Source organism: Carya illinoinensis, chromosome 4, assembly GCF_018687715.1.
Source record: "Carya illinoinensis cultivar Pawnee chromosome 4, C.illinoinensisPawnee_v1, whole genome shotgun sequence".
Taxonomy (NCBI): domain Eukaryota; kingdom Viridiplantae; phylum Streptophyta; class Magnoliopsida; order Fagales; family Juglandaceae; genus Carya; species Carya illinoinensis.
In genome coordinates, this window is record NC_056755.1 from 15,896,473 (window position 1) to 15,909,749 (window position 13,277).

General features: G+C 35.1%; 1 protein-coding gene across 1 annotated transcript; it reads left to right on the forward strand.

Moving 5' to 3' along the window:
* Positions 1 to 931: 931 nt before the first annotated feature.
* On the forward strand, positions 932 to 2,114 carry LOC122307904 (vascular-related unknown protein 1-like). The gene is made up of 3 exons (XM_043121025.1): positions 932 to 1,472; positions 1,594 to 1,632; positions 1,771 to 2,114. The coding sequence occupies exons 1-3, from the start codon at positions 1,167 to 1,169 to the stop codon at positions 1,936 to 1,938; spliced, it is 513 nt and encodes a 170-aa protein (XP_042976959.1). The 5' UTR covers positions 932 to 1,166; the 3' UTR covers positions 1,939 to 2,114.
* Positions 2,115 to 13,277: the final 11,163 nt, after the last annotated feature.

The following is a 13,277-nucleotide window of genomic DNA, read 5'->3' on the forward strand; positions in this document are numbered from 1 at the left end:
GAATATTGGAATATATAAATATATATATATATATATATATATATATATATCCAAGAACCGACCAATAACCTAGCTAGGTTAATTTACAAAAGTATCATACTGATTTTCTTTGGTAAATAATTGAACCTCTACTAATTATAATTATTGCAATTTCAGTTACAAAAACTCTATGCAATAACTTTTTATGTACTCTTTAAACACTTCACTAATGTGATTCGCTGCATCACACTTTTTTAATATAAAATAACTGTTTTGACCAATCAGATTAGTAAAGTGTTCAAAAAGTACACAAAAATAACTGCATGTATCAAAACTCGATTTTGCTAGCTAGTATACCAGCTTTCTAGGGAAAATGTTTTGATCCTGATCAATTTCTTATTCAAATATGAAGATCTCAAGTAGGATAAATAAATGCATTAAATGAGATCTACATGATCGGTTATCGATCCTAAATACTTACCTGATCATTTTATTTCAGACATCCGATAAAATAATTAGTAGTTTTCGGCCGGCGCTTTGAAACAAGAATATCGATCTATGTGTTTCGGCAGTAACTGAAAGCTGACATGCACCTGAGGTCATGATCACGCTCAACATCATCATCATCAACATCCTAAACAGGAATATTGAATTTGACTTGGTTTACCAGTGATCCCTACCCCCAAAGTCCAATTTGGGTTTGCTAGGTGCAATTTGATCCTGAAGCCAACTTGAAGTAGTACTAGTAATTTTCTCGGGCCTCATTTTTCACGTAGAATTTGTCAACGTTGCTGACATGATTCAAGTTTTTGTTCTGCGCTTTCTTATTGACTGATCATCATTGATTGATATGGCTGAAAGGCATGTTCTAACAAACAAATTAGTAGTGTAAAAATCCCCTGATTTGAACCACAAAGGTCAACCCTCCCTCTCTCTCCTATTATTTGTTCGTTTCTTTGCACGTTCTCTGTCTGTCTCCCTCTCAGCCTCTGGTCTTTCTTGCAACCGCTGATTAATTTCCTCAACCCCACCTGGCCCACTCACAGATTCTACAAAATGGGTTCCCTTTTCCCTTTCTTTTAATCATAATTCTCTCATGTAAATCACCCTTTACTAGAGGCTTCTCAAGCCAGCCTGGAAGAATAAAAGCTTTCCTATCTTTTATTTATTTTCTTGGCGCTGAATTGATGGAGAATTCTTTGAGTTCATGTATTAACAAAACCATTGCTTCTAAAGGAGCCGCAGACTGCCCTGAGGAAAGTGGCTGGACTAAATACTTGGAAGATTTCTCAAGTTACAAAGGACATGATGATTCCTCTTCTAGTTTCCATAGCTCTTCTTTGGTTTCTGATGCCGCTTCTTCTGCTGCATGGAAGAATTCCAATAACAAGGATCTGAAAGTTCCAAAGACACTAGGTTTCAAGAATACAATAACCAAGATAATAGATGATTCTTTGGAGGATACTGCCAGCTCTCCCGTTAGTAGTCCGAAGGTCAGATATTCAGGAATTACGATCTTCCAACTTGTTTTCCCTTTCTGATCCTCTTCTGTTTTCCTTTTACATTTATTTTTGTTTAGCCCATGACGTTTTCTTTAACAATGTTTGTGAACAGGTCAGTGATTTGGGACCAGTAGATATGAATCCTATAGAGGTAAATGATCATTATATATTTTAGTTCTCTGGAATTTTCTAACTTTTATTTTGGATAGCAAATTTTTCTAGGATATGCAAGATTGTAGTTATGTTAGAACCTGATCATGAATTATTTTGGGTGGTGATGATTTTGTAGATGAAGAGAGGTATTTTAGAGCATTATGATCCAGAACTGCAGCCGGATGAAAGAAGTGGAATCAACTTTGGAGGAAAGATCGATATTAATAATCATGATTCTAGAAATTTAAGGAAGATGGGGCTATGCTTGGTTCCTTTATCCAAGTTAGTGAACTATTCCGGTTGACTGGCATTAAAACATCTCTCTTTCTCTCTCCCTCTCCCTTGTAAAACATCTTGACATACTAGGAAACTTCCTGTCATGCATGTTATATCGTTTGTACTATAATAAGCTCATCTCTTTCGTCAACATCTGTAAACTAAACTAAATCTTGTTCGTATATTACTTCTATATTGTTGTAATATATGGACCGAGGAGAAGAGGTTGATCAGACAAAGTACCTCAAAGGAAGTGATCAATATACATATAAATATATATATATATATATATATAAATATATAAATATATATATACAAATATATATATATATATCATATTTTAGGCGATACAGTTTGTTAATTTGGGGCTTTCCAAGGATAGATAATGATCAAGAAAAAATGCCTAAAAAGTTTAATTAATTGGAGGAGAAAATAGTAGTACTTGATCAGGAGAAACGTATCTTCGTGAATTAACCGGCCAGTACTTTATCATGATCATATATATAATGAGGTTAAAAAACTAATTAAAGACTCCTAGTTTTAAATAAAAGATAGTAATTTGATTAAATATATAATTTTCATTTATTAATTTAATTTTAATAAAAATACAAATTTAATTAGATATATATTATAAATATATAGTTCATTTAATAAGATAACATATTTGTAAATATTATTCATCTTTTGCTTAATCATAATACAAACGAGAAGTAATGATGATCGATGTTCTTTCATAACATTAATTATAATTTAATAACAATGATGTGGATAGTTCATATATATATGATGTGGTTTGAAGATTAAAGGAAATCCAGCCAAATCCAGTAGAGAGAGAACCTCCGACTTCTCTCTAGAAATCCAGCCAACTCAGAACTAGTTTTTTTTTGGGGGGGGGGGGGGGGGGGGACGAAGCTTCGGCTCCATCCTCCCTTCTCTTCCTCCCTCCTTCTCCTTTTATTTTCTTTATTAGTGGCTGTTTTTTAGATCTGTTTTAGTTCTGTTTTATCTCTAGTTTATGGTTTTTGGTTTTTTGGTTAAGCTCACGGTGAAGGGCTCTGTATCACCGTGGCTCTTACGCCAAGGCCTTGCCCTCGGCTCAACCCAATACTCCTCTCTCCGGTCGTATTTGGCGAAGTGTTGTTGTAGAGCGGTGCGGAAGTGTGGGCTGACCTGGTAGAGAGGTTTCGGAGGTCAGTGGTTTGGCCTCGGGTCTTTTGGGGTGAGTGGCCAGGCGATGGCTCTTGCGGACGGTTTGAGCAGTTGCTCTATTTCTCGAGTTTTAGCAGAGGCAGCATGGGCTGTTTGTGGAGTGCAGAGGGCCGCTGGAGTGGTTGTTTGGAGTTTCTGGAATGTAGGGGAGGTACCGCCGGGGCGCGACTGAGCGGAGAAATCTCATGGTGCGGCGGGGAGGATGCGGCGTGGGCTGTCCTCAGAACCAACTTTTGATGAGAGCTTTGCAAGGTTGGGCAAGATATGGGCAGGGAAGATGCAGAGGTTAGAAGGGAAGATGAATGGGCGGCGGCAGCTGAGTGATGAGATGAAACCCTAACGGGTTGGGCCCCCAAATGCATACACGCCGGGCCTTTAGGCTGGGCCCCTTTTGCTTTACAGCCCATTTTCTGTTTATTTTATGTATTTGGTATTGTTAGTCTGTTTTAGTTTGTAATTAATATATATAGGCTAGGGTCCCACTCCTCTTTTGGAAGAAGGTGGGTGTTTGTCCTACTCCTCTTTTTGAGGAAGGTAGGTGTTAGTACTCTTCCTCCTTAGGAGGAGAGAGTGTGGTTGTACTACTCCTCCTTGGGAGGATGGAGCGTGAGTGTACCTCTCTTCTTCGGAAGAAATGTTGTTTTAGCTCTATTTTAACAGAGCGCTTTCTTTTTTGACTGCTGTCAGGAAAGAAGGTGTAGAAATTTAGACAATGTCCGTCACAAAGAAATTTGTTGGCGGGGAAGCTCCTGAGCAGTTGCGTTAGTTGACTTATAGTCTGGTTATTCTGTACTGATAAGTTATAGTTGTAACTTCGTTTATGAATGAATGCTATGAAGCATATTTCCATAAAAATATATATATATATATATATATATATGATGTGGTTTTGTGAGTGCAAATAATTAAGCTTATTGATATTCCCTACCGGCCTATAATTACTTGGTTGTGCAAACTGATCAATTGCTTACAACTCTTTTATTGAAATATCCTTATAATTAACCGTATATTAATTGCATCATGGAGAAACTTATAGGTACGTGGTATTTATAAGCTTACTAACAAGGTATTGTTCTTTGGAGTTGCCTACTATGATATCCCTACAAGCAACAATTGCCATATAAATGGCATTAAACTGGAGACTTAGCCCCCCATTTTGGATACTTAAAATATTTCATAATGTCTGTGAATAGTAGTGAAATACTTTGAGTTAAGATATTTTATTGAATTTTAGAAAATGAGAGAGAAAAAATTGAATAAAATTATTATAAACTTTTATAATTTTTTAATTAAAGTAATTACTTGTTTTGAAATTTGAAAGAGTATTATTTTTTATGTTTTGTTTAGGAGTTTTGGAAAGTTCTAATGATTAGGTAATGACTAAATAGAAAAAATTAAAGATTTAAAATTAAAAGTATGTTGAACGATGTTTGGAAATAAAATATCTAAAACTACTTGAGAATAGTTTAATTAGCATCCAAATCAGCCCGTACTACTTTAAATTAGTCGGGTTGATGTTGCCTCATGTGAGAGCTTAACAGAGGAAAGGTTGGATGAATAAAATGTATTTCATTGTCTAACATAAAATGTATACAACGTGTATAGTTTATAGAGAACTTTTAGTAACTCTGTTCCTATACATCAGGTATTTGAAAATCAAAAAAATAAAAATAAAACAACTGCAACGTAGACTACATCAGTTACAACAATTCTAACAATTTGATTCTGGTAGATCTTTGAATGGTTCAACCTTTATCTCCAATACGCCCCCTCAATTGAATGGGCAAATCTTGAACATGAAGGTTGTCACGTAAGTATTGAAAGCGAACCGAGGACAGCAGTTTGGTAAGTAAATCAGCAAGCTGATTTTTTGTGGAAAGAAAAGAGACCTGAAGCTTTTTTGCCAAAACTTGATCTCTAACATAGTGAAAATCAATTTCAATATGTTTTGTCCGTGCATGAAAAATTCGATTAGAGGATAAATAAGTTGCTCCAATATTATCACACCACAATTTTGGACTCGTTAACAAGGGAAGCCGCAGATCAAATAATATTGATTGAATCTAATGTAACTCTTCCGCTGTGTTGGAGAGGGACTTATACTCTGATTCGGTGCTGCTACGAGCAAATGTAGGTTGTTGTTTGCAGCTCCAACTGATTAAATTTGAGCCATGAAAAATGCAGTAGGCTCCAACACTGCGTCTATCATCTTTATCAGCAGCCCAGTCTGCATCACTGAATCCTTGAAGAGAGTGATCTGAGATATGAGAAATTGAAGTGCATGGCTAACCGTAAACTTTAAATACCTAAGAATTCATTTGACAGCTTGCCAATGAATGTCTTTAGGTTGATGCATGAATTTGCTAACTCTGTGCACTGCGAAAGAAATATCGGGACGTGTAAATCCCAAGTAATGTAAAGCACCAACCGTGCTTCTATATAGCTGCGGATTAGAAAAATCGTTGCCATCATATTTAGATAAAGCGCAAGTGATACTCATAGGAGTCAAACAAGGCTTGGCATCATGCATGTTTACTCGCTGGAGCAGGTCAACTATATATTTCCATTGAGTCAAATAGAGATTATTGGCATCGAACAAGGTTTCTACACCCAAAAAATAGGAAAGTTTGCCTAAATCTTTTACCGAAAAAAATGAGCTCAGCTGCTGAATAAAGCGATCTATCTCAATAGAAGATGTTCCAGTGATGATTATATCATCAACATATATAAGTATGAAGATGGAAAAATCATTTTTGTGAAGAGTGAATAAGGATGTATCTGCCTTTGAGCCAACGAACCCCAGGTGTTGCAATGTTTCGGTAAGTCTGGAAAACCAGGCCCTTGGAGCCTGCTTAAGTCCGTATAAACTCTTTTTTAAACGACAAACATGATTAGGAAAATCAGGGTGAACATACCCTTGTGGTTGCTGCATGTAAACTTCTTCATGGAGAGAATTGTGTAAAAATGCATTTTGAATGTCGATCTACTTAATAGGCCATTGCCGTGTAACTGCTAAAGATAATAGCAACCGTATAGTTCCAGGCTTAACCACAGGGCTAAAGGTTTCTGTGAAGTCCATACCAGGTTGTTGATGATATCCTTTCGCCACCAGTCACGCTTTAAAATGCTCAATGTTGTCGTTTACATGTTTTTTAATTCAGAAGACCCATTTGTTACCAACAAGGTTCTGACTTGGTGTGTGTGGGACAAGATCCCAAGTACCATTTTTGACAAGAGCATTGAACTCAATATCCATGGCTTCACGCCAATGATGATCCTTAGAGGCTTCAGAAAAACATGTAGGTTCTGTAGGACAGGAAATATGATTAGATAATAAGCATGCAGGTAGGGGGTATCGAGCTATACCAATGTATAGGGCTTTCAGTTTGAGGGAGTTGGTCTAAGATCTGCTCAGCGTGTGAGTTGGTTGCTGTCATGGAACTTGCTCAACTGGTCTGGGAAGATATGGAGAGGTATCCGGGATGGGGTCTCCAATAGTAGCACTTGAATTTTGAATAGAGGCCCCTGCCGGTGGTGCAGCATCATCCGATCTTAACAAAGATAATTGAATATCCGAAGGGTCTTGATTTTGTGGAAGGATTGGAGGATTGGGCAACGAAGTAGGTGGAAGTAGGAGAGGACCTGCATGATGAACTGCAGTAGGTGAACGATAGAGAGAGGATGGGAGGGAAAAAAAAACTCTATTTCGGGAGGAGGGGATATGGAGGATTCTTTGTGGTATGGGAATAAGGACTCATCAAAAATGACATGGCGTGAGACATATATTTTACCTGTGGCCAAATCAAGACATTTGTAGCCCTAGTGTGATAGACTGTAACCAAGAAAAATACAAGTTTTGGAGCGAAAATCAATTTTATGTTTGTTAAAAGCACGCAAGTTTGGCCAACAAGCACATCCAAAAACACGCATGAACAAATAATTGGGTTTTTGATTATAAGCCATTTCAAAAGGAGATTTATTGTTTAAAGCTTTGGAAGGAAGACGATTAATAATATAACTGGCGGTTAAAAAAGCATCTTCCTAATAAGGTTTTGGTAAATTTGAGTGAGCTAGCAAAACTAAACCCATTTCAACAATTTGAGATGCCGACGCTCAACCGAACCCATTTGTTCATGTGTGTAAGGGCAAGCTAAACGATGTTGAACTCCACAGGTCTTGAAATTTTGATTTAACCGTCTATACTCACCCCCCCAATCCGTTTGAAGAGCCTTAATTTTGGAATCAAAATGTCGTTCAACATAGTGTTGAAATTGAATAAAAGTAGATTCAACATCAGATTTTAATTTCAAAGGAAAGATCCAAATGAATTTTGTAAAGGCATCCAAAAATAAAAACATAATAGCGAGATCCATAACTAGAAATAACCGAGCTGGTTCCCCTGACATCGGAATAAATTAATTCAAGGGGTTGGGAAACAAAGTGAGTGGAAGCATAAAAGGGTAAATTATGGCTTTTAGCCATCTCACACTCAGGACAAACTTTATGTCTAGTATTGGAACCAACAGGTAAATTATTATTATTAAGCACATGTCGAACAGTAATGTAAGAAACATGACCAAGAAAATGGTGCCAGTCAGCAAGAGAGACACGAGCACCAACAAATGCAGAAGGAAGACAGCGCTGAAGAGATGGAGAGAAACAGTAAAGGCCATTGGACATAGAACCTTTATGTAGGACGTTCCCCGAGTAATCCTTGAGCAGAAAAAATGAACTGTGAAATTCAAAATAAACATGATTATATTGAGAAAATTTTTGAACTGAGAGCAAATTTTTGGTAATTTGTGGGACGACGAGAATATTATCAAGTATAAAGGTAGAAGAAGAATTAGATAGAGAAGCAGTTCCAATATGAGTTATAGGCAAACCTGTACCATCACCTATTTGAATTTGATCATTACCAGAAAATTCATCAGTTTGGATATGCAGATTATTCATGTTGTTGGTCAGATGATGCGTCGCACTAGTGTCGGGAATCCATTCTTGTTCATGTGATTGTTGTGGAGATGGGTTGGAGGCGAAGTTGGCCTATGGATTTGAGCGGGGTGGTGGAGTGTGGAAATGAGGATCAAATCGTTTGTAACAATGGGAAGCGGTGTGGCCAAGCTTTTCACACAGTTGACATAACAAGGTGCTGTTGGATTTACTTCCACCACGGTAGCCATGGAATGGAGCACATCCCCTACCTCAAGGAGTAGTGAAGGGGCCACAACTTCGTCCACCTGAAAAATGGGTTTGGTGGCAACATTGGCCGAAGCAGTAGGCAAGGATAAAAGTTGAGTATTATGTAGAAGGCGAGCCTCACATGTGAGGAGTATGGAATAAAGATCTTTCAATGTGAGGGAATCAACACGGTGAAAGACCAAGGACACAAGTGAAACATACTCTAGACCGAGTCCAGGAAGTAAATAAGTGATAATATCATCACACTACAGCGGTTGGCTAGCAATAGATAAGTCATCGGTGAGATGTTTGATCGTCATGAAGTAATCAGTAGCAGATTGGCTTCCTTTCCAAAGTGTAGAGAGCTGAGAGCGAACATGAATGGTTTTAGCACAAGATTGGGATGCAAAGGCAGAGAATAACGCCGTCCAAACTGCAGCAGAGGTGGTGCAATGAGCAACCTGGGCGAGGACCTCTTCTGAGAGAGAAGAATTAATGCAACTAAGGATAAGATTATCTTGAGTTTCCCAAAAATCATAGGCTGGGTTGGGGGTTAAGGTGCCATTAACGGCAGAAATTGTTTTAGCAGACTGTGGGAGGGTGCCATCAATATAGCCGAAGACTTTCTGGCCTTTGAGGTAGGGTAGCATGGTAGCTTTCCATGCGGAGTAGTTGGTACGGGTGAGTTTAGTAAGATTGATGGAGGAAGAGGGGTTGAAGGTGGGAAGGTTGGAGGTTGGTGAGGAAGGCATTATGGGAAGGATCAGTGTAGACGTTAGTCGTGTTGGCTCTATGATACCATGTGAGAGCTTAACAGAGGAAAGGTTGGATGAATAAAATGTATTTCATTGTCTAACATAAAGTGTATATAGCGTGTACAATTTATAGAGAACTTTTAGTAACTCTATTCCTATACATCAAGTATTTGAAAATAAAAATAAAAAATAAAACAGCTGCAACGTAGACTACATTAGTTACAACAATTCTAACAAACTCGATTCTGGTAGATCTTTGAATGGTTCAACCTTTATCTCCAATACCTCATTATAATGTTATATAAATTGAGAAGTTCCCTCCTGGAATATCCCTAAGTAGGAATATTTGGATATCTAAGAGTTTCTGCCCAATCTCAAAAGTTTAGAATGAGTGATCAGAGATAGATACAAGAAATGAGCGTTACACATTTATAATTACCGGCCGATTGAGCATTATTAAAGATTCAATAGATACCATACGTATTTACATTTCTTTCACTTATATTGATCAATATAAATCTAAAGTTGGGGTAAAAGTTTTAGGAAATCTGAATCCTTCTAAGCATCCAAAATTTTCATAAAAATGACATGATTAAATATTAGGAGATCATGTACTGCTTGGAAGTGGGATTAATGTTGCCTAGCCTGATGATCATTATAATTATAATTATTTTAGTTAGTAAATGAGCCAAGATATTAATGCTGGCTGTCTATGTTTATGGACGTAGCAGCGCGCTAATGATCATCAACAAGCTTATTTTATTTTAGTCCCCCTTATATATATAAATATATTCTCCCTACGTACAACACATGATCTTTGTCAAGTAAATTGACCCAACCTCAGAAGATACATTATATATTATTATTCTAAGTTATAATATGCTAATTAATTAATTCTAGCTAGTGGATATGCAATTTATATATATGTGTGTGTGTATATATATATATATATATATTGATCATCATTCGCCCGTGATATTCCACCCCATATATGCCACTTTTTTATTATTTAAAAATATCTCGATATAAGTTTTCTTTTAAATTAAACTTTTACGTTAAGTTTTTTCTTAAATTTGAAGAGACAATTATGCAAATTAAATTGAAAGATTTAAATTAAGTGAACTTCATCATTTTTTATGGAGGAAGCCTTAATATTGCATTGATAGGTTTTAAAACAGTTATAAGTGTATTGTTTTCTTCATCTAAAAGATGATCGACATGGAACGATCCCAGAAGATCAATTGCAAAGAGAAATGCTACCATACACCCTACATTTTTACCACTCAATTTATCCGTTGATGTGGCATCACAATGTGTTGCCAAGTACTGGCTTATTAAAAAAAAAAATTAAAAACACAAATATATATATATAGAAAAGAGGTAGGGTAGATGGAATATAGGATTTTAGTCTTCATCTTTTTTTTTTTAAGCGCCATTTTGTTTTGAATGTATATATTTTAAACTTTTTTAATAATTATAGCCACATGACACTATATATTGTGGTACCACGTCAAGCGGGCAAATTGAGTAATTGTATAAATACCATTATTCAATTGCAAATAATAGTGTAAACATTTTCTATAACAACCCAATTCATGTGACATAATGTATGATTATCTAAATCCTAGGTATTATTCTAGTTAGGACCGATTTATATAGCTAGACACGCATTCTTGGTACATTCATGTGAACTAGTGGCTTTAAATCAATTGCCAACCTTAGGTACGGTTAGGTCGCCAATCACACACACACACATATATATATACACATATAGTACTTAACAATTAAAGAACTATTAAAATTAATGTGATTTAAATTTTGGAGTGGTAGATCAAAGGATTATATCCCATACTCAACTTGAAACATAGTAGTAGGTCTCTTCATTATCTTTCCACGTACTGAAAAGACTTGTCATCATAACCTAAATTGTGAGGATAAAGTAAAAAAGGCCCTAGCAATAAAGATTAGCTATTAATTACTCTAGAGTACGAATATTTGGTACTCTCAAAGAATGTTTTATATATGAGAAATGTTCTAATGAAATTTAACAAAGAATAATAATAGAAAAGGGTATTTTAAAGCATCCATTATTGAATATCCGATATATAGTTTTTATACGTCATACCGCGTATTATATATATTATATATATTTATCAATCGCATGCCCTCCTAATTGGTCAGGACTCGATCAGGAGGCTTTTTAATAATATCACTACTTTATACTGTCAAATTAATATTCCTTCTTAAAAAATTAAAAAAATTAAAAACTATATGTTCGATTATTCCTGTTTACTTAATATTATATATACCTATTTGAGTGTGTTGGTGGCATGAGCTTGAAAAAATTAATTGAGAGTTTTCCGTTGATCATGATCTTCATCTTACTATATTCCTATAATAAAATACGTAGCTAAGAGGCCCGGATATTGGAAAAGAAATGATAATTTCAACTAACAAGATGTAGATTTAAGATATATATATATATATATATAGACGAGAGAGAGAGAGAGAGAGAGAGAGAGAGAGAGAGAGAGAGAGAGAGAGATGAAAATATGGAAGTTGGCCTTCTTCGGTCTTGATCAATTGTTAAACATGAAAATATTTTGAGTCGCTTGACCACTTTAAAGGGTAAGAAAATGAATTATCCCAACTTTTTCTTGAAATAGAGAATCGAGTTGAAACAAGCAAACCGTTGGTGCCTCCAACAGGCAATTAAAGATCATTGTGTCACAAATTTTCAATTCCAGGCCCATAGCTGGTCGGCGAAATGCCAATGGTTTAGACCTACCGTTATCGATGGGCGTGCTCTTTAAAGCAATGAACGGTGCAGCTGTGCCGTTGCAAGCAACCTCTAGGCAAAAATCAATCCAATCATTTATTTTTAAAATATTTTTATTCCTACTTTTTTTATTATTTTAGAATATTTTTTAAAAATATCAATACATTAATAATCACTTCTTTAATTATTAAATAAAAAAATTTTAAAAATAAAATAAAATACAAGATGCATCAAAATTAAATAAGGCCACGCCAAAGCATCATTTTGTAAAGTAATTGCAGTTTTTTATTTTTTATTTTTAAATATTTTTAAAAAAATATATATACAAATATATTAATATTCACTTTCTTAATCATTATAAAAAATAAATTAAAATACATGAATGGTCAAAATTAAGAAACAAAATAAATGGACATACTAGCATTTTTCCTATATATATTAATGGTCAAGGAAGTGAATATTAATGGATTAATTATTTTTATTTTTTAAAAATATTTAAAACTGTGTAAAAATTGATTAAAAGAAAAAATCAAGAAAAAAATAAAAATAAAAGGTACATTTTGCTGTCATTGGTTCACTTCATCGGTTATGTATCGGTTCATGTAGCATGACCCTATTTTAAAATATATTTGACAATTTATGCAGAACAAATGCATACACATGACATATATACATATACATGTATGTGTATATATATAGAGAGAGAATAGTGCATGGTACATGTTTTTATAATTTTACGTACAATACTTGTTTGAGAAATTCAAATCTCATAATTTTTAACATATCAATAATTTAATTGACATATAGAGAATTAGGTATTTTGTAGAAATTTTTCATAATTAGTACAAATAGCAAATCTCATACATAAATATATATACATACATACGTATATATGGACACGCGGCCACAAGGCTAAATTGATAAACCATGTGCAAGCGGTTGAAGTAGGATATAATTTGCTTTTGACTTTAGAAAGGAAACATGTTACTAATTAAATGGGGCGTGACCAGAAATCCGAAAGATTGGTCGGGTTGTCAGAGTTTAGGCCCCGTGATTGAAACGGGAATTGACAGGCAATAATTAAAAGGGCAAGAATGAGGATGACCAAGACCAAGTCGCATGAGACAATAAATTATCACATGAATCTAATTATATTTGTTTTGACTAATTGGTACAATGTATGTGACTATTTCTGTCTTTGTTTGCCGCCACACCTACAACCTCTCCAACTAAATTAACTAACAATTTTACATAACTATAATATATAGAAGAAGAGCATAAAATCTTGTACCTTGAGCATGCACCAGATCATATTGATCAATCATTTCATAGAATCTTATATAAATTCCCTCCCTTTTTTATTTTATTTTTTATTGTTGTGTTATGTTCAAAGAATTGTGGTCCATGTCCAAATATATAATAGCATTTTAGTATGATATTATA